The sequence below is a fragment of the Lampetra planeri genome, chromosome 20 (genome assembly GCF_965212315.1).
Source record: "Lampetra planeri chromosome 20, kcLamPlan1.2.h2, whole genome shotgun sequence".
Lineage (NCBI taxonomy): Eukaryota > Metazoa > Chordata > Hyperoartia > Petromyzontiformes > Petromyzontidae > Lampetra > Lampetra planeri.
The window spans coordinates 13,270,145-13,297,867 of NC_136126.1; the positions used below are offsets into that span (position 1 = coordinate 13,270,145).

At 47.0% G+C, this 27,723-nt stretch overlaps 1 protein-coding gene across 4 annotated transcripts in view; it reads right to left on the reverse strand.

The window, feature by feature from the left end:
• Positions 1 to 211: 211 nt before the first annotated feature.
• The window catches only part of FAM20B (FAM20B glycosaminoglycan xylosylkinase), a 29,912-nt gene continuing 2,400 nt past the window's right edge, over positions 212 to 27,723 (reverse strand). Inside the window, exons 2-9 of one of the 4 annotated variants that reach the window (XM_078603630.1) lie at positions 27,044 to 27,306; positions 23,011 to 23,192; positions 22,230 to 22,316; positions 21,662 to 21,771; positions 20,831 to 21,002; positions 20,190 to 20,381; positions 19,038 to 19,097; positions 212 to 823 (exon numbers count right to left, since the gene is read on the reverse strand). In XM_078603630.1, coding sequence (XP_078459756.1) covers positions 595 to 823; positions 19,038 to 19,097; positions 20,190 to 20,381; positions 20,831 to 21,002; positions 21,662 to 21,771; positions 22,230 to 22,316; positions 23,011 to 23,192; positions 27,044 to 27,253 — 1,242 coding nt within the window. In that variant the 5' untranslated portion in view covers positions 27,254 to 27,306 and the 3' untranslated portion in view covers positions 212 to 594. Of the gene's footprint in view, positions 824 to 9,456; positions 9,522 to 12,745; positions 13,013 to 19,037; positions 19,098 to 20,189; positions 20,382 to 20,830; positions 21,003 to 21,661; positions 21,772 to 22,229; positions 22,317 to 23,010; positions 23,193 to 27,043; positions 27,720 to 27,723 lie in introns of those variants that run through there. The other 3 variants (XM_078603629.1, XM_078603632.1, XM_078603631.1) reach the window with 3 other exon arrangements.

Consider the following 27,723-nt stretch of genomic DNA (forward strand, 5'->3'; position numbering starts at 1 on the left):
AAGTTGCCTTGAGCAGCCCATGATGATTTTAATACTGGCAGCGAGCTATTATCCTGCATCCTCGAAGGTGGAATTAATATCTGCGTTTTATTACCTCGTGTCTACTTTTTAAAAACACGGTTTAAATCTGAGCATTCCATGACCTTGTGAACTATAACTTCTATTTAATTGGTGGATGTCAGCTAGCCCTATTACATATGCACTTCTGCTATAAATCTCGACGTTATTTTATTAACGTTGTGGGAATGGTTACACAAAAAGATTGTCGTCAGTACAGTCTATGGTCCTCTTCAACCTTAAAGCAGAGTTTGCAATAATGCCACTCCCCTTTTACAGCAGCTATTGGAGATGTAACAAAGCCACCTGCGTGTTTTTTTCACCGGAACACACGCAATTATCAATAAACGTATCTTGTCACATGCGATCATTCAACAAGCGTCCCCTGATATTGGCTGGTGGCGTTCAAGTTTGAGGTTTGCCCCAACACCTTACACTCGAGTTGAGATGCGAGTCTGCATCACTCGTCTGCCGTCACTCCCGGATCGTGGTCGCACCACATATGCATGTCGCAGCGAGCAGGCGGGCGGTGGGGCGCTACTGCGAGAACAACATGCGGTCTTCCAGCAGCACAGCATCGGAGTTCCCCGAGTCCACGCACTGTTGCACAGTCTCCAGCACCAGCAGCAGCCGGCGATCCATGGCGCGCAGGTGGGGCTCGTGCAGCACGGGGGCAATGGGGTCCTCGGCCAGCACCTTCGCCATGAGGGTTCCCAGCAGGCCCTTTCTCAGCAGGTTCAGCCGGTTCCACGTCGACAGCCGCACTCTAGCGAGCGCCAAACAAACAGAATAATTAGAAAAATAGGCTCTTACATAGCCTCGCTTAGCTGCCTCGGCAACTCAAAGTGCCGTATATCACCGCCGGTGGCAGTTGTCCTGTACAACACAAAGTCACTCGGCACAGGCCTCAGACTGTCAGTAGGGGGCGATTTCGATGTGGAATCCCAATCAAGTGATTTGTCAGTAACTTTGCACATTTTTCGAATGACGTTGCACGGTCTTTAAACGTCCACTTTGAAGCAGATGGCACATATTTTACGGTTAATACACCCGCATTGTTTACCAGGGCGGCCTGCCGGATTCAAACTGCATATCGGTGCAACAGCCAGCGGCGAATGCGCTATGGCCAGGCCGTGTTGCCGGCCAAGGAGATCACGGGGATATTCCTCCATCAAGTGTACGAAAAATACAAACGACTTTCTAGTATTTTTCTGTTGAAACGATTAAAATATCGCGGTGCGTTGATGTTGAGTTCAGTGACGGGACGTCTGTAGCCACCAGTCACAGCAGGGGGCTTCACCGCTCAGAACCTCATCGACGTCGGATGGTCAAGGGTTAACAATGAGAATTTAGGCATGAAACTACCACATGCCCCGAGCAAAATAAAATACCAGTAATGTTGGGACTACTCCAACTACAGCGCCTACAGATGCTGATGGTATTTAGGTGCTGTCTAAATTAAAATCGTTCTGATTAAAATAATATATTTTGGAACATTCTAAATTCATATTCTTTGGGTCTTTCGGTAAGGCCACGTACATAGAAAAAAGAATAAAAATATCACGTTTTGATCGCAACACAAGCAATCATCATCAGGTGAAAAAATAGCGAGAGCTGCTGAGGCAGGATGTTATAAAGGTTTGAGATGGGTGTAGCCCAAGGGTCATAAGCGAAGTGGGCGGGGCTAGTGATGAAATTTTCAAGTAAATGTAAGATCGCAGAGCTGAGCTACCTCCACGACGATAAAGCTGCGGAGGTGGCCATTGTATTGTGAGAGAGAGCATGTCAAAGTAAGATCGTAGAGCCACCGCAACATCAAGGAAAATAAGCAACGATGGCTGTGTTAATGAGACATTTAACCTGTTAATGTAAATACATTTAACCTTTTGTTTGCATTTTGACTGCTTGTGTTGTGGTTATTGCAAACATGATGCCTTGTATAAAGGTGTCAGTTTTTGTACCAGTTGAAAGGGTAAAAACCTATTACTATATTTTGCCACTGGTAAAGGAGGTCTCATAGTGTAAATGCTTGCCCCGAGCTCTCAATACTCTGATAGTGTGCTGTCTTAGAGTTGTACGTCTTTTGGCGTCATCTGGTCCAACACCAATGGAGACTAGGCTCTAAGAAAAGCTGTCTCGGGTGTGGACCAATCAACTTCAAGGACAGTGCATATCATTATCATCAGAGTTGTTTCTTTTTGTTTGCATTTTGACTGCTTGTGTTGTGGTTATTGCAAACATGATGCCTTGTATAAAGGTGTCAGCTTTTGTACCAGTTGAAAGGGTAAAAACCTATTACTATACATTTAACCTGTTAATGTAACACCAGAGATCGAAAATAACTACTAAACATCACAGCCAGTTATGACTTAACCTGGCTAATAACGTCCTTCCAATGATTGCTCAGTTTGTACCCATCTTCTCGGTTGAAATTGTGTCTGTTTATATATCTGGATGGCTTCATGAACGAATCTATGCTGATAGCCAGTGGGTTTGCAGAATATCTTTGTTTTGGAAAAATATATTGTGTGTGCCCACCGCATTAAAACAATGAGCAGCCACGGCTGAGGTATTGGGCCTACCGTGTTTCAGATCTGCCTTATGTTCACGAACACGGACCGAGACATGTCGCTTAGTTTCCTCAATGTAACTACTGCCGCAGACACAGCTTAGTTTGTAGACGCCGGGGTATTGCATGTCAGGGATCACATTCTTCACAGATGGAATCAGATCACAAATTTTATGGACTGTGTTGAATCGAACCTGGATCTTGTGTTTGCTCATTATTTTGGAAATATTTTTGGTGACCCCTGCTATGTATGGCAAGGTGATGGTTTTGATTGGTTCCTCAGATGGTTATTTCCCAACGGTTGGGGTGATAGCTTTACGGATTGTGGAGTCTGAATATCCATTCATCTTGAGGGTTTAGTGTACGTGTTCCAATTCACTGGCTAGGTGGTAATGGTCAGAAATACATCGAGCTCTATGGTGTAGAGTTTTGATGAGGGAATTATTCTGGAATGGATGGTGGTGGGAGTCAGGTTTTAGGGAGGCATCCGTATGGGTGGCTTTCCTGTAGATAGTGTCCCATAGAGCCATCTGGTCTCTTTTCGATTACAACATCCAAGAATGGTAACTTGCCATCTTTTTCCACCTCTGTGGTAAATTTTATGGCTGGGTATACGGAATTGATGTGGTTGAAGAATTGGTCCAAAGCTGGTAGGCCATGTGGCCAGATGACGAACATGTCATCTGCGTACCTCTTCCAAAAGGACGTAGGGTGGATGCCTGGATGGCATCTGTCTCAATTTTTTCCATGAAAACATTGGCTACAACTGGAGATAAGGGAGAACCCATTGGGGTACCTTCAACTTGTTTGTAGAATGTTCCATTCCAGGTGAAGTGTTGGTGAGACAGTGTCTAACCAGGGCCAGTACATCAGCATTCAGTCCTTGTTGGACCAAATCTTCAATGATTGCAATGGTGTCAGGAACAGGAACAAATATACTACATCGAAACTGACAGGAAAATCACCTGGAGATAGTGAGATGTCCTTAATTAACGATACCAAGTGAGCTGCGTTAAGTACAGCTGAGGTGGTCTTACCAGTTAATGGTTGTAAGATCTCAGACAGAAATCGGGCCAGTTCGTAGGTGGGCGAGTCAATGGTGGAGATGATAGGCCAAAGTGGTGTACCTTCTTTATGGATTTTTGGTAAGCCATAAAATCTGGGTGGTTTAGCAGTAGAGGGTTTTAAGGAAAGCTGCTTGGTTGGTTCGATAAACGATGTCGACTTTGTGATATTGTTGGTTTTCATAACCAGGCGGTTGGTGGGATCTTAACTGATTTTGGGAAAGCTACCATCATTAAGTAGGTCCTGAATTTTGTTGTTGTATGTGGTTTTGTCCATGATGACAGTGGCATTGCCCTTGTCGGCTGAGAGGATGACTATGTGATCTCTCTTTTTTAGTTAAGAAAGCTCAAAGTGCTCACCCTTACTGATGTTGCTAATAGATGTCTTAGCGTTTTTGAGGATTGCAGCGATTTCCTTTCTTGCGACGTCTGCAGGAATGTGTCCCAAACCCTTAAGGGCTACGTTGACCTGGGCAATGATATCATCAACAGGGATGTGTTTAGGGGTGACTGCGAAATTAAATTCTTTAGCTGGAACCGATTTTAGGCTGTCGAAAATTGGGCTGTTACGCTTGATAACAATATTGTCACCGTCTAACTTTTTAATGTGTGGATCTGGCTTCTTCTTGGACAGGAGGTTGAACTTGGAAATCAGGTTATCTTTGCATTTAGCTGACATTGAGGTGGCTGACGAGACAGTCATGTTATCTACATGTTCCCAATCAGATGTAGACATTTTTTCATTCAATGTTTGGTGTCAGTTTAACACGTAGGCTTTCGCGACCAATGTTATTCATAATCAACGTTTTTAGGTTTAGATCGTGTTATTTATAAATGTGTCGTAACCCTCCACCACCCGACACGGCCAATCAGTAAAAATGTGTCACGTTGACAAAAGACAAATAGTTCACTGCTTTAGCCCACCGGTGTGTTGAAGCCACAACATTTACAATTTGAGTACGACGTTTCGCTGGTAATTGCATCCAGCATCATCGGGCAATTCGCCAGAATGGTGAGGCTCTGCTGTGTCTCCCATTCTTATATAGAGCAGCAGCAGGGTGACGTCATCATTAACTCATTAACTCATCAGGTGCAAAGATTCAAGGGGGGAGTGATTGTAATTATATACTAGATTAGTAATCAGGCTGTTGTTACGATGCGAGTTGTAGATTAGTAATCATTTGGAATGTGTTTTATTGTGATTATGCTACATTAGTAATCAGTTAGTGTTTGTTTCCCTTATAAGGAATTGTAATGTATCTTATTTAATAATACGCTTCCAGGCCGCACTAAGCCTGTAGCTGTCTGAGCGATTAAAGTTATTTCTGTTTCTCTCAATTTCAATCGATTCTCTAATTAGTCTTTGCCAGTAGTAACTAGTTTTACACAACACTTCCACGTTGTCAAAATCAATTGAGTGTCCCTGTTGGCATGCATGTTCTGCCACTGCCGACAGTTGTGTTTGTGATAGTTTAATATTTCTCTGGTGTTCTTTTAGTCTTACACTAACGTTACGCCCTGTCTGTTCAATATAGCATCTGCCACATACACAATTAATCCGATATACACCTTCTGTTGATAATTTAGGTAATTTGTCTTTAGTGCATGTTACTAGTTGTTGAATTTTGTGTACTGTACCAAATCTTACTGTAATGTTTTGCTTTTGCAAAACACGGGCTAATTTGTCAGTTACCCCTGAGATAAATGGTATTTTTATTGTTTTAATAATCTGATCGCTTTCAGCAGTGTTGCTTTGCGATCGTGATTTGGCTTTTAGTGCTCTGTTAATTTGAGCATTATTGTAGCCATTCTGTCTTAGTGCTTCTTTAACATGTTTAATCTCTCTCACTAGACTTTCACCATCTGACATTGTTTTAGCCCGATGTATGAGCGTCTTGATAAGAGAGGATTTCTGAGCTGGGTGATGATGCGAATCTGCATTCAGATAGGCATCAGTGTGCGTTTGCTTTCTGTAAACGCTGTGTGTTATTTTACCATTTAGGCCATGCCCAAGTAAAATATCCAGGAACGGGAGTGTGTTATTCACCTCCATTTCCATGGTGAACTGAATGGCCGGGTTTTGTGCATTGAGATGATTTAGAAAATCGTTAAGTGTATCTTTACCATGTGGCCAGACAACCAAAGTGTCATCCACATATATAAACCAAAAGGATGGTTTTAATGTGCTCGAGGCAATTGCTCTGGTTTCAAAGTTTTCCATGTACAAATTTGCTATAGCAGGAGATAAAGGAGAGCCCATTGCTGCTCCCTCCCTTTGTTTAAAGAATTCGCCTCTCCATAAGAAGTGTTATTTAAACAATGGTCTGCGAGTTTCGGAATATCTTTTGGTAAACCTGTATTCTTTACCAGTGTATCAAGTAATTTAAGCGACTCGCTCACTGGAACCTTAGTGAATAGCGAAATCACATCAAAACTCACCAAAATATCATTAGGGTTAAGTTTAATATCTTTGATCATATTCACAAGATGTTCTGAATTTCTTATGAATGATGATGTCCTACCGATGTAAGGCTGTATTTGTTTAGTTACATATTTTGCTAATTTATATGTGGCAGAGCCAATTGTACTGACTATGGGTCGTAAAGGGATGCCGACTTTATGGATCTTTGGTAGCCCATACAGTCTAGGTGGTTTTGAAGCCCTTGGCTTAATTAGGAATTGCTCATTTTTTGGGATTAATGAATTTGCAATTTGCAATGATTGCAGTAGTCTTACAAGTATTAGTTGGATCTCGTTTAATTTTAATGTAGGTACTTTCCTCTAATAAATCTTTAATTTTATTATCATAATCGGCTCGTGACATCACTACTGTAGTGCGGCCCTTGTCAGCTGCTAGGATTTGAATATCTTTGTTTAGACGAAGCTCTCTTAAGGCTTTTGCCTCGTTCGAGCTAATATTTACTTTTGGTACTTTACTATTCTCAATAATTTTGGCAACCTCGTGTCTAGTCATCTCTGCCTCATTATGTGGAAGGAGTCTTACTGCTGATTCTACCTCAGCAATTATCTCATCCACTGGAATTGTGCGTGGGGTAACGGCAAAGTTAAGGCCTTTAGAAAGGACAGAAATCATGTCAGTGGTTAAATCAGTGTTAGTCAAGTTTATTACGGTTTTGTTTTTAAATTGTTCGTTTTTAATAGGGATTTGTTTATTGTAAAGTCTAGAAAATTTGTTAATTTGGTTAGCATTTGTTAGATTAAACACATTATCAGCTGATTGTTGTGTTATAGTATCGATTATATTCCAATCATGCATGGACACACTATTGCTTATATTTAAATGTAAATGCTTTAGCGATTCAGAAATGTTGGATAATTCACTCCTGTTGTGTTGTATTCTCTCTATTAATAATAATTCGCTAGCTTTGTGTAGTATTTTGTTAGCCTTAGAAGACTTTATGTGATGTGTTATTTTAACTGCGTTTGGTATTACCTTCGAATCTCTGCACCTTTTGAGGAACGCCAATGAAGATATCAATTTCATCCGCTTAATGCGGAGCTTCTCCAATTTTCTGGTTTTAAGAAAAGTATCCTCCCCATAGAGGTTAGTCAGTTTAACACGTAGGCTTTCGCAACCAATGTTATTCAGAATCAACGTTTTTGGGTTTAGATCGCGTTATTTATAAATGTGTCGTAACCCTCCACCACCCGACATGGCCAATCAGTAAAAATGTGTCACGTTGACAAAAGACAAATAGTTGTGGCTTCAACACACCGGTGGGCTAAAGCAGTGAACTATTTGTCTTTTGCCAACGTGACACATTTTTACTGATTGGCCGTGTCGGGTGGCGGAGGGTTACGACACATTTATAAATAACGCGATCTAAACCCAAAAACGTTGATTATGAAATGTTAGGTGTGACTGCAAGAGAGTCTTGTTTAAATTGTCTAGTTCAAATCAGAGCAATCTTATTCTCCCTGAGATCAGGGCTAGGCCAGCCCTGAATAAGATCCGTTTAGCATTAGGAGAAGTGACAGCAGCAGATGTCAGTGTAAAGGCGATCGGTGTTACCTTAGTGTCGCAGCATCTCTTCAGAAAAGTGAGCAACTCGATCAGATGAGCCTTCTTGTCTCGAAGTTTGTTAAAAGATCTAATTGTTGAGTGAAAACCGTCCCTGTAGAGGCGGTTAAATATTGACTTAAAGCTTTTGTGATTGCAGGAATTCATATTCTTTGGGTCTTCGGCAAGATGGCGGCAGCGTGTGTGGCAGCGTGTGAGTTGCTCTGCATGAGTGTAAACTGTGTGAGAATGTGAGTGAGAATGAGCCGTGTGTGAGTGTGTGTGAGAGTGGACCGTGTGTGAGAGTGGGCCGTGTGTGAGAGTGGGCCGTGTGTGAGTGAGTGTGAGAGTGGGCCGTGTGTGAGAGTGGCCGTGTGTGAGTGTGGGCCGTGTGTGAGAGTGGGCCGTGTGTGAGAGTGGGCCGTGTGTGAGAGAGGGCCGTGTGTGAGTGTGAGAGTGGGCCGTGTGTGAGTGTGAGAGTGGGCCATGTGTGAGTGTGAGAGTGGGCCATGTGTGAGTGTGAGAGTGGGCCGTGTGTGAGAGTGGGCCGTGTGTGTGAGAGGGAGACGTGATTTTTTTTAGATCGCTGTTGTTGCGCAGAGGGTCCAAAGGCCAATCACGCCAGGCGGCCAGCAGCAAGCAGCAAGATTACAGCTGTACAACAGATTTGGTGATACTGCATTATCAGTGATAGCACAGGCACGGCTCGTTAAAAACAGCGCGTGAGTGGCCTTAATGAGACATATGTAGGGGTTATTACGGGAGAAAAGGCGGACGGGAAACACAGGGGTGTCTGCACCCACACACACGGGTGTCTACACCAACGTCCGCATCCGCTAACCACTGGGGGGCCATGGGGGCTCTGTGATCCCCCATAACCCCGCCCCTCCGAGGGGATCTCTATAAAAGGCGGGGAGCCAGAGAGCTCGGGGCCAGTTTTACAAGAAGCTGACCAGTGAAGTCTGAAGACCGGCAGACTAGGCCCTGGGACTCCCCTGTCTTGCTGCCCTTGTCAGGGCCGAGCTGGGTAAGCCAGCGGCGCGGCCCAAGAGCTTCCGGACCTCTGCCCTTGTAAGGGCAAGGCCGGCTTAGCTGGTGCCGGGATCTGTGCTTACCAGGGCCAGATCAGACAGCCTCCCGTAGCCTATTAGAGGAGGACTGGGGAACAGGACAGGGGACTTAGTACTAGGTTGGTTTCCCAGCTACTACGGGTGAAGGGGCCGTTACCCCTTCAACTATTGTGTCTGTCCCTGAGTTAATAAAAAGAGTGTGCCTCAACTCCGTCGTCCGTCTCCCTGCAACTCACTACATCTGGCGTCAGGAGTGGTCCAAAGCATGGATACGAGACGGACGACTCGTGCCCAAGACCCCGGAGGGGACGACGACGAGGGAGAGGCGGTGCAAGACATCGCCGCCGAGGTACCTGCACAACCGCTGCCGGCTCCAACACCTGCGGGACAGTCGGAGAGGGTCGGGACGTCGGCTGATGAGTTGGCGTTAGCCCACTCCCGACTGGCGGAGCTCCTATATGCAGCGGCCGCCATGCTGGAGCAGATAACTCACCTGGGGCCGGGGGGAGCGGCGCGGCGGGAAGACGGACAGCGCCCGCCAGAAACTCCCGCCTTTGCGATGGGCCGGAGGCTTGAAATTCCCGCCACGGGTACAGTAGGAGCCAAGGGAGGGGCCCCAGCTCGTCACGCGGGCGGCGGGGCCCAACCAGCGAGCGCCACGTCATCGGCGGGGGCGGGTCGCAGTGGCTGCCTATCAGCGGTCGCCAGGTCATCACCAGCGGACGACAGCACCGACCAAGCTGGAACCAGCGCGTCACCGACAGCACAACCTCCATTAGGGTCCGCCATTGCTCACCATACTGTCCATGGACACGGTACGAGTGCTGGGAGATTATCGGAGACGGAGCCGACATTTCAGCAACGCCTGCCGGCCCTGCAGGTGTTCGTATCGAGCGGCGGCGATTGGGGTGGGTTCCAGCGCCGTTTCCTCGCCCACCAAGAAATGGCTGGGTGGACGGACAACGAGGCGCTGTGTGCTCTTCCGGCGATGCTGGATGGCGACGCCCTTGGCACCCTCACCGCTGCACCCAAGTCGGCACGCTCCACGCTTCAGTCGGCGCTGCAGGTGCTGGCCACGGTTTATGGGCCGCCTTCCGATTGTCGCCAGCTTTTCTACGAGCGGCAGAAGGGCGACAAGGAGTCACCACTTGCGTACCGCATGGCCCTGCTGTCGTTGGCGAAGGCGGCCTTCCCGCGCATGGACGAGGAGGGGATCGATGTGATGGTGGCCGAGAAAATTTTGCTGCTGGCCGACGACTTGAACTTCGTCATCCTGGCACAGGATGATGCGGACATGTCGTCATTACGGGCTGCAAGGCACATTCATGCCAATCTGATTTCCCAGCGGAGGAAGGCTAACAAGGCAGCTGCGGGACACACCGTGGCGGCGACCACCTCCGAATCTGAGGGGGGCTTCGCTGCGGGCCGTTCTGCGGGATGGCGGTCTGGCGGGCGACTGGCTCGGGACGTATCGAGCCACCGAGAGCAGCCCAAGTCTTCTGGAGTGCTCGTCGTGTGCTACAACTGTGGCCTCCGGGGCCACGTGGCTTCGGGATGCCGGGCTCCTCGACAACGCGGAGCAAGAACTGCGGCTGAGGACGGCCCTCTTCAAAAGCCTCCACAACATCCTCCGGCAAGTCGTGGCACCCCACATGTTCGGCCTGCACGCACACCCACTTCCCTCTCACATGGTCCGACATACGATTCTCGGGGTTCGGGTGCTGGTGCGTCGGGTCGCGGCTTGATGGGGAGGGCGCTCCAACCGGGCCAATGGTCCGAGTTGGCTCACCGGGTTGTGGCTGCGTCGGCGGGGTCGTCCGTTGTCACGGGGCACATTGATGGCGTGGAGGTGCGGGTACTGATCGACACGGGAGCTTCAGCGACTATCATTTCCGATTTGATTTATAATATCCTGCCCGTTCAGAGTCGCTCGTTGCTCCCCGTCGACATACCGTGTTACGCTGCAAACGGGGGCTCGTTAGGTATCATCGGCCAAATTCGAGCGCAAATTTCTATCGGGGACATTAAACTATCTGGCCCGGTGTTGGTCTCCTCCTCGCTGGCAATTCCGTGCCTGTTGGGGACAGACTTTTTGGCCAAATTGCCTATCAAAATTTTGATTGACCAGGGATGCATCGAGCTTCCATCGGGCCGACGTATAACGTTCCTGCCTTCCACCCCTGCCTTGCGTACTGCCTGTGCAACGGTACAGGCGCTCGTTGCTCGAACGGTGCGCGTACCCCCGGGGGCACAGATGCTTGTGCCCCTGCGGTTGTGTCGACCGTTCGCTAAAGGGGTCTCAGACCGGGGCATTATGCTGGGGCCGTCTAGGGCCGGGGTGAATGGGCCAGATTTGGTGACGGCCCAGACTATTGTTAAAGGGGATGAGGACCCGTTTATCGCGGTCCTCAATGTCGGGACACGGACGGTGGTGGTTTCACAGGGAACCGTGTTCGCACATGCGATTCCGGTACCTGCGGAAACGCCGATCATTGGCCAGGTGGCCACCGATTCTCAGTCGCGACTGCCCTCAGACATTGACGAGGGTTGGCTGGAGGCGCTGTGTGCTGAGTCACCTGACCTGTCCGACTCACAACGTGCTAAATTGCGCACCCTTTTGCGAGATTTTTCCGACGTCTTTAGTAAGCACAAATACGATATCGGATGTACCAATTTGCTGCGCCACCATATTGACACCGGTGACAACGCTCCTATCCGCCAAAATCCTTTTCGGTTAAGTCCCGCCGAAAAGGATCATGTCAAATCGGCTGTAGATGACATGTTGGCTTCTGACATTATTTCTCCCTCGACCAGCCCTTGGGGTGCACCCATAGTATTGGTCAAACAGCACGATGGGTCCCTAAGGTTCTGCGTTGATTTCCGGCGGTTAAATAAGATCTCGGTGGCCGATGCTTACCCGCTTCCTCGAATGGACGAATCTCTGGATGCCCTAGCAGGATCACGATTCTTCTCCACCTTGGATTTTCTCTCAGGGTTTTGGCAACTTCCCTTGGACGATGAATCGAAGCCCAAAACGGCTTTCCGAACGCCGCACGGCCTCTTCCAATTCAATCGGTTACCTATGGGGCTCCACTCCGCTCCCGCAACGTTCCAGCGCCTGATGGAATTGGTTCTCGCTGGCTTGCAATGGGAGGTGTGTTTGATTTACCTAGACGACGTTATCGTATTCAGTAAGACGTTCGAGGAACATCTTGATAGGCTTCGGGCCGTCTTTCTCAAAATGCGCGCAGCTAATTTGAAATTCAAACCACAAAAGTGCCATTTGCTACGCGAATCTGTAAGATATTTGGGTCACATCGTCGGCCGGTCAGGTATCTCAACCGATCCCGCCAAAACGCGTTGTGTCAGCTCCTCGCCGACTCCCACCTCGGTGGGGGAGGTTAGAAGCTTCATCGGTTTTGCTTCATATTACCGCCGGTTTGTCGCGGAGTTCGCTTCCATCGCTAAGCCATTACATGCCTTAACGGCCAAGGGGGTGAAATTTCATTGGGGGCCGGAGGAGGAGGCCGCCTTTAACTCTCTTCGTGACGCCCTGGTGGGGGCCCCGCCGTTGAGTTACCCCGATTTTTCTCTACCTTTCGTGCTCGACACGGACGCGAGCAACACGGGGATTGGGGGCGTGCTTTCCCAAGTTGTGGGTGGCGTGGAGCGCGTTGTGGCTTATGGTAGTAAAGTATTGTCTCCGGCCGAGCAGCGATACTGCGTCACCCGCCGTGAACTGTTGGCTATTGTTTTCTTTATTCAACAGTACCGGCCATATCTGTACGGCCTGCATTTCATATAATAGGCGACGTTTCTTCATAACACGTACCACCTCGCCCGGTTAAGGGGGCGGGGGGGTGGACACGAAAGGTCCCGGGGGCGCGTTTGTTGTCATCCCAGCGGGTGACAAGAGGAGGGACACGAAAGGTGAGGAAGGGCCTGAGTGGGGCCTGGTTGGTCGTGCGACTGGCGCAGCCTGAGTGAGGCCTGGTGGATCGTGCACATGGCGCCCTGAGGGAGAGCCGTGCTCCGTCCGCTGCTCTCCTGGGGGAGAGCCGCGCTCTATCCACTACTGCCCCTGAGGCAAAGCCGTGCTCTATCCACTACTGCCCTGAGGCAAAGCCGTGCTCTGTACACTGCTGCCTTGAGGGAGTGCCGTGCTCCGTCCACTGCTGCCCTGGGGGAGAGCTGCGCTCTCTCCACTGCTGCTCTGAGGCAGAGCCGCACTCTCTCCACTGCTGGCCTGAGAGGAGCCGTGCTCTCTCCACTGCTGCCCTGGGGCAGGGCCGCGCTCTCTCCACTGCTGCCCTGGGGGAGAACTGCGCTCTCTCCACTACTGCCCTGAGGCAGAGTCGCGCTCTGTCCACTACTGACCTGAGGGGAGCCGCGCTCTCTCCGCTGCTGCCCTGGGGCAGAGCCGTGCTCCGTCCACTGCTGCCCTGAGGGAGCACCGTAGTCTCCACTGCTGGCTTAAAGGAGAGCTGCGCTATCTCCACTGCTGCCGTGAGGGAGCCTGATGCACTCTCTCCACTGCTGCCCTGAGGCAAAGTTGTGCTCCGACCGCTGCTCCACTGGGGGACACCGTGCTCCGTCTACTGCTGCCCTGGGAGAGAGCGGCACACTCTCAACTGCTGCTGCCATGAGATGTCGTGGGCGCTGCACCAGAGCAAGGAGGCTCTACTGCAGTCGTTTAACAAGTGGCTCAAGGACGATGTGCGCTCCATCCTGGACAACTTCACGGAGATCGTCAAGACAGCCAAGGGTCGTGAATGAAGAGTCCCCTGTGTGGGCTTCAGTGGGGCCGTCTGGTCGGGCAACAGAGTCACGAGAGGCCAAGCAACAACTTTCCACCAGTGGGCTGAGCTCAAGGAGGGCTAGCTCGAGCACCATCCTGCGGCGAGGAAAGGAGGTGGTGCAAGCGGTACAGCCGAACCCACAGCAGCCAAGAATCTGCTATCCCTGTCTGGAGGGGGGGGGGCTGTTCAACCCTAGCACACGGGCAAGAAGCCATGCATGTGGTGACGAGTACGGCAAGACTTTTTTTCTCGCACTCGGACTACAAGTATATGTATTTTTTTTCTGCTTTTTTCCCCCGCTTGTGTGTTAAACTGTGTGTACCCCGGATATTTTAAAGATGGCAATTCTCCCGCTGTGTATCCTACTGCTGTCCCTCCCGGCCATATCTAGTGCCACACTCAACTCTACAAACAGCTACCCTTGTTACTTTGGGTCCATATTTGTTGCTCAATTTGCCACTACACCTGCTAATGAAACAGCTTATAGACACTTCTACACTCCATCATTGGATCCTTTTAAACCCTATCTTTGTCCCATTACTTCACCAGCACTCCTTCCAAACTTCATTCTGCTCTTAAAAATAACACCATCTGCGAGCTGCTGCTATTCGTCCAAGGTTCGTCTCTCTTCATCCTTTCACAGAAAATACCTGTCCAAACTATTAATTCTACTTTTCTTATTTCTGGGTGGTATTGAGCTTCATCCTGGCCCAAATGTAAAGAACTCGTATAATTCTGTAGATTTTTCTGGCAGAAAAGGTGTTGGTGTTCTACATGTCAACATCAGTGGGCTTGTGATTAAATTAAGTCAACAAAAACTAGAAGTGGCAAATCTTGACCCGGACATTTTTTGCCTAACAGAAACGTTTCTCACTCCTGCCATCAATGACTTGCAGATTACGATTAACTACAACCTTTTTCGGCTTGACTGAGGATCTAAAGGAGGTGGAATTGCCATCTATGTTCGTAATACTATTGCATGTTCTCCAGCTCACTCCTTGTCTAAAAAAATGTTGCTTTGAAGGTCTGGCTCTCAGAATAACTCTCCCTAATAATCAACAGATAGTGGTAGTGTGCTGCTATAGACCGCCTAGTGGGAAAGATGTTGAAGCTGCATCTGCACTGAGAGAGCATCTTGCGGGCCTCCCTAAAGGTGAAATAGTTTTAGTGGGTGATCTAAATTGGAATTGGCTAAACCCGCCGGCCGTGGCCACACATTTTGCAGATGCATTTAACCTGTTTCAATTAATAAATGTCCCCACAAGACCCAACCTAAAAAATCCGGGACAGTCATCTCTGCTTGACATCCTATTGACAAATGCCCCTCACAATTTCGCACTGACTGGTGTTCTGGGTAATAACCTTAATGATCACTCCTTCATTTTTGGGGTGGGATCATCAGCCAGACCCAAAGCCCCCCCTAAATTGTTTGAGAAGCACTCCATGAGACACTTCAGCACTCAGGCATTTACTAATGATGTGCTTCACTCGGATATTGACAAGGTCTGTGATATCCCAAACCTGACTACGGCTTGGGAGACTTTCAGGTACACGTTTCTCCAAATTCTTAACAAACATGCTCCGTTGGTTACAAAGCTCATGAAAACTAGGGACAAGGCTTGGGCGTGTTCTCAGAAAAGTAATTTGGTCAATGACTGGCTAAAATACAGGATTTTAAAGAATAGATGTGTAAAAAAAATACGGCATGCAAAAATGACTACTTTTCTTCCACTCTCCTGGAATCACATGGAAATGCCAGGATTTTCTGGAAAACAATCAAATGTATCGAAAAGGCATCCAAAACAGATCATCTGCCCGTTGAGCTTAACCGAAATGGGGAATATTTTTCAGATCCCCAAAAACTAGTTGACAATTTTAACCTTCATTTTTCTGAAGCTGGTACCCTATTTGATAATGTATTGAGAGTCACCCCTGCTCATGCAAATTCCTACACCCCTATCCAAACATTAAACGAATTTAGTTTTCAGCCAATCCACGAAAGTAATGTTCTGAAACAACTGTCCTACCTCAAAGGGTCCTCCCTCTACCGGAGCAGATAGTATTCCCGTCTTTGCTCTACTAACTGTTGGTCACCTAATATACAAACCTATAGCCCATATTTTCAACCTGTCTATCAAAGAAGCATCAGTCCCTCTAGAATGGAAACATTCCTATGTTCGTCCACTTCATAAAGGGGGCCCTAAAAATGATCCAAATAACTACCGACCTATCTCAATTTTGTCCCCGTCAATGAAAAATTTTGAAAAATTATTGAACTACCAAATTAGCAATTTCCTGTCCGCCAACAATCTATTACATCTAAAACAATCTGGGTTCCGAAAAAAATACAGCACCACATCTGCTGCATTAGACTCTCTGAATCACATTTACAGTAGTCTTGATAATAAGCAGTACTGTGCCTGTCTTTTTCTTGACTTGTCCAAAGCTTTGATACAGCAGACCACAACATCCTGCTTAGTAAAATAAGCTGCCTCGGTTTTTCCGAAAACACAGTAAAATGGTTAAAAAATTACCTCTTTTCTCGCACCCAAACTGTATTCACAGATGGTTGGAGGTCAAACAGTGTTAAGATAACAAAAGGGGTTCCACAGGGTTCCATTCTCGGCCCCCTCTTGTTCTCTCTTTTTGCTTGTGTTGAACTGGATCATTCCAGGGTAAATCTTTTTGCAGATGACACGGTACTGATTACTGCTGGCCGCTCTCCAGATGACATGATTGCTAAGCTCCAGAGTGATTTCAACAAACTACAACATCAGCTAGATGCTCTTAAACTAGTCCTAAAACCTGCCAAAACCAAGGTGCTATGCTTCTCACCAGGACTAAAGCGGGAAGTTATTTTCCCCCAATTACATTCCTTAAATAATGATCAAATAGAGCAAGTCAAGATCTATAAGTATCATGGGGTCATCCTGGATTCAAAACTGAATTTTGAAGATCACATTGATTATATTGGGAAAAAGACAAAAATTAAAATTGGTTTTCTGTATCGACACAAGCACTGCTTGCCCCCTATGTTCTGTTTGGAAGCTACCATACTGCCTCTACCTGATTACTGTGACATCGTGTATAAATCAGCCCCAAGTACTGTACAGAAGAAGCTTGACTCAATGTATCACTCGGCCTTAAGATTTGCATTGAACTGCCCATATAGGACTCACCACTGTGATCTCTACATTGGATCAAACTTAACATCTCTGAATGTTCGACGGCTTGTGCACTAGATCTTATTTATTCATGATGTACTTACAAAAAAATCCGCAGATTACCTGCTGGATCTCCTCTCTGTTTCAAAGAACAAATTTGACCTAAGGTCTACACTCATTTACCAGCTTCATATTCCCTATTGCCGTACATATACTGGAGGAAGGGCCTTTGCTATTGATGCCCCCAGGGTCTGGAATGCTATTGCCAATAAATTGGAACTTGAGTCACTACCTATGAGATCTTCATTCAAAACTGCTCTAGAGGAGTTGTACACCCCTAGCTGCCAGTGCTATTCAGTGGCCTAAAATAAAATGTTTCGCTCTGGATGATCGCTGCAAAGTATGACCTGTGTTTTTATTTAGTGTGCTGATCTTAAAGATGCATTGAAAAATTATCATACTCCGATTAATGCTCCTACTGTTGTGGAGTGACTCATGCAGCCAGCTATGGCTGCAGGGTTTTGGTAGTACATGTTGTTTGTCGTTTATTGTGAAAATTCCAGTTTAACACACAAGCGGGGGAAAAAAGCAGAAAAAAAATACATATACTTGTAGTCCGAGTGCGAGAAAAAAAGTCTTGCCGTACTCGTCACCACATGCATGGCTTCTTGCCCGTGTGCTAGGGTTGAACAGCCCCCCCCCTCCAGACAGGGATAGCAGATTCTTGGCTGCTGTGGGTTCGGCTGTACCGCTTGCACCACCTCCTTTCCTCGCCGCAGGATGGTGCTCGAGCTAGCCCTCCTTGAGCTCAGCCCACTGGTGGAAAGTTGTTGCTTGGCCTCTCGTGACTCTGTTGCCCGACCAGACGGCCCCACTGAAGCCCACACAGGGGACTCTTCATTCACGACCCTTGGCTATCTTGACGATCTCCGTGAAGTTGTCCAGGATGGAGCGCACATCGTCCTTGAGCCACTTGTTAAACGACTGCAGTAGAGCCTCCTTGCTCTGGTGCAGCGCCCACGACATCTCATGGCAGCAGCAGTTGAGAGTGTGCCGCTCTCTCCCAGGGCAGCAGTAGACGGAGCACGGTGTCCCCCAGTGGAGCAGCGGTCGGAGCACAACTTTGCCTCAGGGCAGCAGTGGAGAGAGTGATCACTGTTTCATTGCTTTATTTTGGTGATTTCGAAAAGTTTACTGGTTTGGCCACGTTTGTTTGTTGTAGTACGGAGTAAGACCGATGGCCTTAATCTAAGTTGTCTTGTGGTTGTTGTTGTTGTTTGACTTGCATCCCACTGGGATTTTTGTACACAGCCTTGGTGTACGGTGTTTTTTCTGCAATATTTTGCTGTCTTTTCTTGGATTTTCTGTTTGCACTTAGTCACATATTCACTTTAAGATGTTTTCTTGTTCATGTTTTTGTTTTTTGTTTGTTGCGGTTGCACCCGATTCAAGAGCCGAATGGCTCACAGGGCTATGTCTAATAAATGAACTTGAACTTGTCTTTCGGTAAAGCCACGTAGATTAAAAAAATAATAAAAATATCACGACATTTCGATTGCAACACAAGCAATACTATTTTTTCCAAGGGTGTACTTAACTCCGCGACTGGGGTACCAATCATTCCGAAATCAGTGCTACTCCACGATGTCGAAACGCATCGCTGAGATGAGTCGATTGCCGCATCGCCGACCATTAACAGACTAAAAATGACTGCATCGCGGACATTATGTGAGAGCCGGGGTACTATGGTACCCCGGGGATACCGCCATGAGGTTCATATTATGCTTCCTGTTTTGGCAGAAATGTAATTCCTATATTCGATTAACAGTAATTTTGGTTAAAAGTAGTTTTTGTGGAACGGATTAATAATGTTAACTGAGGGACTACTTATAGTAATGATGTTATATCTGCACAAAATAAACAAATATCAGTTTTTGTTAAGTTTATGATACATAAATCTTGACTTAAAGCTTTTGTGACTGCAGGCATTCATATTCATCTTCTTGGTTCTTTCGGTAAAGTCACGTAGAAGGGAAGTAATAAAATAATAAAAATAAAACATAATAAAATGAAATAATTCTATTCTTTGGGTCTTTCGGTAAAGCCACGTAGATAGAAAAAATAATAAAATAAAAATCAATAAAAATCACGACGTTTCGATCGCAACACAAGCAAAAAGACCTGAAGACGATTGCTTGTGTTGCGATCGAAACGTAGTGATTTTGATTTTATTATTTATTCTATCTTCGTGGCTTTACCGAAAGATCCAAAGAAGATTATGATACATACTTACATGCAACATTGATAAAGCGGGGCAAGAATACTTCTTTCATCAAGATCAGGGTTTCCAAAACTGTAAATGTGAAAACCAGAAAGCAGGACATTTTAGTTCACAGTTTAAAGTTTTAATTGACAGTTTTTATTTTCAGTTCAAATGTTATCTAAAAAAAAAACGATTGCCAAATATACCTTCAGCAATGTACTGAACACACATGTTGGGACAATCAAGTTGCCATCCACTGAGCTGATATGAATTAATAAAGTGAATAAGCAGGCAACACCACTTGCTTCCCACGCCGGTTTCCACACAGCCCCCTTCTCGGAGTGCATCTCATCAGCAGCAGATAGGTTTTGATATTCCGTGTCTCATCAGTAGTCAGGCTGGCTTAAACCAATGCTGTTGAACTGCCGTATGTTTATTGGCAAGGACCCACTGTTAGATATGGTTCTTAGTTCGACGCGATACTGTATAACACACAACACGAAATTATCATCAGTGTCCATACTCTTTGGTTCTTTCGGTAAAGTCACGTAGGTAGAAAAAAATAATACATCACAACGTTTCGATCGCAACACAAGCGACCGCCATCAGGTGAGACAATCACAGCAGGGAAACTTTCTGTGATAGCTGCTGTGAAACTGTTTCAGCAGTTTCCCGGCTGTGATTGTCTCACCTGATGACGGTCGCTTGTGTTGCCATCGAAACGTCGTGATCTATTATTTTTTTCTACCTACATGACTTTACCGAAATAACCAAAGAGTATGGATTTCTGCAGTCACGAAAGCTTCAAATCCAGATTATCATCAGTGTCATTGTGGAGATCACATGACAATATACGTGGAGGCAATATGCTTCCTTTCCATAAGGCTTAATGTCTGCTTATTTATTTAGTTCCTTGGGCGCCGCATTGGCGAGATGTTAACTACCTCTCCTGGTATACAGGAGGTCGTGGATTAAATCCTGACCCTGATGTCTGCTCTATATTTGGAGTTTGGATGTTCTCTCCCCGGCGTCGCGTGGATTTTTCTCTGGTTCCTCCGGTTTTTTCCTCCATATTTAGAAACATGTGTTACTCATAACTAATGTTTTTTTGCGATATTAATTAGACATGCTTAGCGGACACAAGAAATAAACGTGTGGCGTGTGCCGGAGCAGTGAGCCTACCTCTTGGCATTGTCCAGTAAGATGACCATGCTGGCACCGCCATCATCCTGGAAGCTCTCATAGTGGTGCCTGTCCGCGTTCCCCATGAGGAAGTCGAAGATGGCGGTGTCCACCACATCCAGGAGCCGCGGGCCCGTGTCGTACGGGGGCGTCTTCTTCACCGCCTCGCAGTAGTTGTTGTCGTACTCCCACCTAAACGTTCGACAGCAGCGACCACCAGGGCAGCAGCCCTCATGCGGGGCTCATCGACACTCAAAGCAACGCCGGGCACGGGGAGTGGCGTCCCAAACAAGAACCCGCATGAAGACCCAATGAAGGAACAGCCTGGGTATCTCTCTGCTGTCCCGACGGCAGTGGGGACCGCTCTCAACCGCATCCTAACAACAACACCATATAGAGGAACGACGTGTGGTGATATTTCCTCCATAAATTGAGCGATCAAGCATTCACCCAGCTGCAAATACGGCGAGGTGCAAACCATCAGTCATGCATCAAACAATGACTGCCCAATAACAACACGTGTGTTCTGGTGGAAAAAGCTAAATGTCTTAAAACATTGAACATACAATTGTAGTGCCGGTCGCTGGCTTTTATCTGATGCCATACAAGAGAAGAAGGGGTAAAGCGTATTGTTTCGTCACCTGGCCAGTTTGCCCTCCCGGTAGGTGCGCCCCCATGGGTGGCGGTGCTTCTGCAGGGGCCAGGACTCGGGCAGCCACAATGTCACCGAGCCTTCCATCAGCTCACCATCGGCACACGCCGGCTCCGACTCGCGGCAGTAATAGCACTTCCCGTAAAAGCACGTGTTGTTTCCTGGAATGGCAGCACGAGACAGAATGTTAATTTTAGGTGTGATAGCCGCACTTGAGAATAAATGTCATCCTTCTAGAATAGGTCAGGTCAGGTCAGGTTCGATTGCAATGTGAATGTGGGACTTTTCCCGCTATAAAAACCCATTCGCCCTGCAGTTCACGTTCACTGCTGTGTCCCTCGTGTGGAAACACCGTAGTATACGGATAGGGACCAAGTCAAGTTTATTTGTTTAACCAGGTAGGAATTCAAGAGTGACTTGGATAGACATGTTTGCGAGAGTGACCTGGGTCACTGACATGAAAAAAACGAAAACAAGGAATAAATAAAGTACAAAAATGAAACAAACAGAAATAGCGCAAAAGCAACTGCATAGCGACAGGAGAAATAGAAAAAAGATTCATCAACGTTAAATTTTCAATTCCCTGTCACCAAGTCGGCTCGGGCAGATCATGCCCACGTGCGGTGTCCGGAGAGATGCCATGCCGGAGATGCGTCCTCTACCGGCCCATTTCCACCACTGCCCCTCAAGCAATACCATATAACTCTACCGGGTTTGTTTTTATTTGTTCCCAGGTTATTTTACTGTTAAATCATCGACACAAACGATTCCCCCGTCACGACGAGAATGCGGGCCCTCCCCCAGCTCGTCCGCGGGTCACCTTGCACCAGGAAGGTGGCGAGCAGCTGCTCGGTGGCCACGGCCCTCAGCTCGGAGTGCAGGTTCACGTGGCGGCCCACGACGAGCGGCGCACGGCGGAACCCTAGGATCCTGCGTGCGTGCAAAAAAATTAGCAAAGCCAACGGCCTCCAGGCGCGTTCACCCTGGCTCGGGTCCCGTGTCCTTTTACCATCCACTCCGCTGACGAAATGTGTGTATACATTTAACCTCTGTCGTGTACGCACAGAAACTCTACAAGATGTTAAAATGTGTTACGAGAAAATCTGGTCAAACTCAGAACTGACCAGGTCGGCTCAGTGGTAGAGCGAGCGGCTTGCATTTGAAAAGTTGCGAGTTCAAATCCTGGTTTGGGAGTTGACTCAGCCCATCATCACTCTGGGGTTAATAAAATAAACACCACTTTATGGGGAAGTAAAGAGTGGTTGTCCTATTTTTAGACTCGTGCCCGCCAAAGGAATGTGGAACTTTCACCGCTGATTGCGGTCTGTAAACTGTAGGCGTAATTATATGTATTTGTGCTGATGTGTCTTCATGTGTAACGTGCTTGCCTGTCCAGGTGAAATGCTGCCACTTCAGCGTTGTGCCGGTCATAGCCTGCATACGGTTCTCCTTCCACAATATAGTCCCGGCTGTACCTAAAATAAACAGAGAACATTATATTCGTTATTCAAGTCCTTCTCATAGCGCAATTGCTCTCGCGACGGAAGGCGCTTTGCTTACGCTTTGTAATCTTTACAGGAACTGGGAGAGAGTTTGAGACTAATTGCAGAGTGGCCGGCAGTGGGTTCTTCGTAGATGTGCTAGAAAACCGTGAACGTGAGCGGGTGGATGAATAAGTAGATAGGTGAGTAGAGGGGCCAGACAGTAAGAACATGTGTGCAAGTGGGTCAGTGGGCGAGCAGGTGGGTGAGTAGATGGGCCGGACACCACAAAACATCTTGATATTTTGGTCCATGGGACATTTAATGTGGCGAGGAAGAAGGTGTTTAATGTAACAATTCAGATGACCTAAAGCAGCTTCATCACTCCGCCTGTTTGCCCGGGAAAGCCTAAACAAGTCTCCTTTTCAGGAGGGTCGTGCCAAGTTTTTACAGTAGGTGGTGATGTATGATCCTAAATTGAGTAATATGCGGGCAATTCGTTAAATTTGGACAATAACACCAGCACACAATGATCCTACTCTTGTAAGTAGCGCCATACGATCTTCAACATCAACTGTGGTGCGTTTTTTACGGTTAAAACAACCGCTGAAATAACCAGAGCGGCCGATACAAAGTTCTTGACACGACTGATAATAGTCTAAAACTTCCAGCATGTAAGCAGGCTTACCTCTTGGGTTTGAAGACCACCTTCTGCCCTCCCTCAAGCAAAAACAAGGCCTTCAGCTGCGTTCCCCGATATCCGATGTCGGCTTTCACGATGCGCTGCGTCGACATGGCACGAAGTACGGCTCCCAGCTCTGGAACCAGCTCTGGATAGACTTCCCTGGGAAGCACCCATTGTGAGGCCACCTGCAACACAAGGACACACCACCAACTCGAATCTGTAAGTTGTGACACAAAAACCTTATCGTTGCAACACACTTAGAATTTGTGTTGCCTTCAGGAAAGTGTCAATGGGGTGCCCAAAGTGTGAAGGTAAAGGTTCTCTCCTTTATATGAGGGTCAAAAGGAGCATGGCAGCAGCAACCAATGATGGGCTGTACTGATGAGTCCTCGTCTAACAGTTGTGTCTCTGTTTCACCGCTGCCTAGTGGGTTGGCCACAATCTCAAATCCTTGAGTTGGTGGCCTAAATGACATGGCCACACAATCAGTTCTTCTGAGCTGGTGGTCTGGAAAAGGCCGACAGCTTTTTTACATGCGATGCTGCACAACGTGTGTGTTGTTAAACCTAGGACACATCACCACTACTGGATTATGGGACAAAGAACGGATGCTGATGTGGAATTAATACAGAGTGGACGAGCGAAAGACAAAAATAGATGCAAGACAAATAGGATACAGGCCAAGAGAGTACAGTATGACAGCACAAAAGATGCAACAGTGCACAAATGCAGTACCAAAGACAAGAAAATGCCACTTAGATAAAAAAAACACTAAAGAATAGATTTGTCAAACTCTTTGGTTCTTTCGGTAAAGTTACGTAGGTATAAAATATATTAAATCACGACGTTTCGGGCGCAACACAAGCGTCCGTCATCAGGTGGGACAACAACAGCAAGAAACAATTGAAGTGGGCAAAAGGCTGCTGTAACAAGAGGCTATATAGGTAAGAGAGGGGGAGGAGCAAGGGGGGAGAGATAGAGAGGGGTGTGGGGTAGGGGGAGGCGAGTGCTGCGAGAACGTTTAGAGGATGAGCAGACAAAAGAGGGATAAAAGGGCGAGCACGGCAAAATGCCCGGGGGTGGAGTGAGCGGGGCTGGGATTGGGAGGCTGAAGAAGCTGGAGATGCTGAAATGAAAGCAACACGATAAAGCAGTTAAGGTTTTACCTGGTTAATAACATCCTTCCAATGATTGCTCAATTTGTATCCATCTTCTCGGTTGAAGTTATGTCTATGTTTATATATCTGTATGGCTTCATGAACAAACCTTTGATAGTAGCCCTAAGGTTTGCAGAGTACCTTGGTCTCGGAAATCAACACTATCATGAGAGCCCACAGCGTTATAGCCATGGTCAGCCACGGCGGAGGTATTAGTTCTGCCGTGTTTCAGATCTACTTGTGCTCGCGAACACGGTCCGAGATATGTCATTTCGTTTCCCCAATGTAACACCCACCACAGGTGCAACTTAGTTTGTAGACTCCAGGATATTGCATGTCAGGAATGACATCCTTCACAGATGGGATTAGATCACGGATTTTGTGTACTGTACTAAATCGGACCTGGATCTTGTGTTTGTTTAAGATTTAGGAAATATTTTTGGGAACGCCAGCTATGTATGGTAACGTGATGGTTTTGATCGGCGTCTCAGAGGGTTGTCTCTCCATGGTTGGAGAAACAGCTTTGCAAATAATGCGGTCCGAGTACCCATTCATCTTGAGGGCCTGGTGTACGTGTTCCAGTTCACTGGCTAGCTGGTGTTGGTCAGAAATACAGTGGGCCCTATGGTGTAGTGTTTTGATGAGGGAATTCTTCTGTGCCGGATGGTGGTGGGAACCAGGTTTCAGATAGGAATCTGTGTGGGTGGCTTTCCTGTAGACAGTGTCCCAACAAGCCATCAGGTCTCTTCTCAAACAAAACATCCAGGAATGGTAGCGTACTATCCTTCTCCACTTCCATGGTGAATTTGATGGATGGGTGTAGAAATTGGTTCAATGCTGGCAGGTCATGTGGCCAAATGACGAAAGTGTCATCTCCATATCTCTTCCACAAGGGAGGACGTAGGGTGGATGCCTAGATGGCATCCGTTTCAAATTTCTCCATGAAATTATTCGCTATCACTGGTGATAAGGGGGAACCCATGGGGGTACCTTCATTTTGTTTGTAGACAGTACCATTCCAGGTGAAGTAAGTGTTGGTAAGGCAGTGCCTAACCAGAGTAGGAACGTCAGGGTTCAGTCTCTGTTGGACTAAATCTTCAATTATTGCTAAGGTGTCAGGCACAGGAACCTTGGTGAACAGAGAAACTACATCAAAGCTGACGAGAAAAAAATCTAGGGACAGTAAAATGCCCTTGATTAGAGAGACCAAGTGAGCTGAGTTATGTACTGCCAAGGTAGTCTTGCCACTGAATGGAAGCAAGGTATCAGACAGAAAACGGGCCAGTTTGTAGGTAGGTGAGTTGATAGGGGAAACGATGGGCCGAAGTGGAGTGCCTTCTTTATGGATTCTATGGAAGACCATAGCATCTGGGTGGTCTAGTAGCAGAAGGTTTTAGGGAGAGCCGTTTGACTGGTTCGATTAGATAAGTCGAACTGGTAATGATATTGTTGTTTTTTGTAGTCAGGCTGTTAGTAGGATCTTTGTTGATTTAGGTGTAACTGTCATCATTAAGAAGGTCCTGGATTTTGTTGTTGTATGTGATTTTATTCATGACAGTAGCACTGCCCTTGTCGGCCGAGAGGATGACTGTCATCTCTCTTTTTCAATTTTGCGAGTTCAGAGCGCTCGTCTTTGCTGATGTTACTAATGGGTTTCTTAGCATTTTTAAGGATGGTGGCAATTTCAGATCTAGCAACGTCTGTCAGGATGTCCCAAGTCTTTGAGGGCTACGTCGACCTGGAAGATTAAATCATCCACTGGGAGATGTTTAGGGGTGACTGTGAAATTAAACCATTTAGCTAGTACCGATTTTAGGCTATCGGAAATTGGGATGTTACTCTGATTGATGACAATCTTGTTAACATCTAACTTTTTAATATGTGGATCTGGCTTCTATTTTGACAGGAGGTTGAATTTAGCTATCAAGTTAACTCTACATTTGGTTGACATTGAATTAGCAGAGGAGACGGTCATGCTATCTACATGGTCCCAATCAGAAGTGGACATTTTATCTCTTAATATTAAGTGTGATTGTAAGAGAGTCTTGTCTAAATTATCAAGTTCAAATCGGAGCAATCTTATTCTCTCTGAGATTAGTGATAGGCTGCCTTTAAACAAGATCAATCCCTATTTTGTCTGCTCATCCTCTAAACGTTCTCGCAGCACTCCCCTCCCCCAACCCCACACCCCCCCCTCTCTATCTCTCCCCCATTGCTCCTCCCCCTCTCTTACCTATATAGCCTCTTGTTACAGGAGCATTTTGCCCACTTCAGCAATTGTTTCTTGCTGTGGTTGTCCCACCTGATGACGGACGCTTGTGTTGTGCCCGAAACGTCGTGATTTAATATATTTTATATTATACCTACATGACTTTACCGAAAGAACCAAAGAGTATGGATCCCTTCAGTGACGAACTTCAAATCTAAATAGATTTGTCAGCCAGGAGATCAGCGTTGAAGTTAGAGTTTCATGGCAAATGCAGTGCCGGAGTACAAAATGCTAGCACAGGATATACAGTTCTACACATACGAAACTATGCACCTCGAATGCAGACACGCACAAGAGAATTATATTTATATTCAGAGAACAGTCTCCAGCAAGCACAATAATATGAACTTCATTTTTAAAGAGCTCTCACAAAACGCACTTGCAAATAATGACCGAGTGGTGGGTAAACGTGCTCCTAGAATTGTAGCGCGCTCTTTCAAATCGTACCGAGTAGAACCCCAACGTCTACCGACACATGGGCAGATGCCGTCCCAGACACAAGTGAGAACTCAAAGAGGCCAGCATATAGTCTCAATTGCAAGAGTAAGCCGGGTTACATTTTATCCATCGCTCGTGGACGTGACTCGGCAGGCCCGCGGGAAAGTCGTACCTCCCATGGCGAGTGCAGCGGGCTGGGCAGGGTGGCGTGCATGTCCACAGCCGCCCCTCTCTGCAGGAAGCGGCGGAAGCTTTGCAGGTCTTGAGGGTTGGCCCAGGGGAAGTCGGCAGAGGGATCGGAGCTCTCCAGTATGAAGAGCTTCGTGAGGATAAAGGCCACCAGCAGGATGGCCAGCAAAGCCACGCGCTGCTTCAGCTTCATGACTTTCAGCTCTTGTTGAAGAAACTCGGCGGAAATTCTTCACTGCAGAGACGCTGGGAGGCGCGTGCGCTCTTTGACATTCAGTATCTGGGCGGTGTGCCACCTCCTCGACTGACAGCTGGTATCACTCAACAGCTTGTACTTTCATATATATCGAGGGTTCTCACCTGCACTTATTAACCGGGCGTTTTCCTGTTTTGCCGACGAGTAAAAAACATTCCATGGCACACGCCACCTGTCGCTTAGCACGAGTTTATCTGCATTAGATGTCACGCTTCGGCCGTTCGTTAAAAGAGTAATGTTAAAAATGTATATTATAGCTTAGTAGTTAACGGTTTGTACATTTCAGCTTAACGCACATAATGGTATTAAGTTATGTTCCAATCTCTAGGCGGCACTGAAGAGCCAATAGCTCCTTGAAGCTGCTGCTGAATTCGCCATGCTCTTCATCGATGGTCCTCATCCACTGC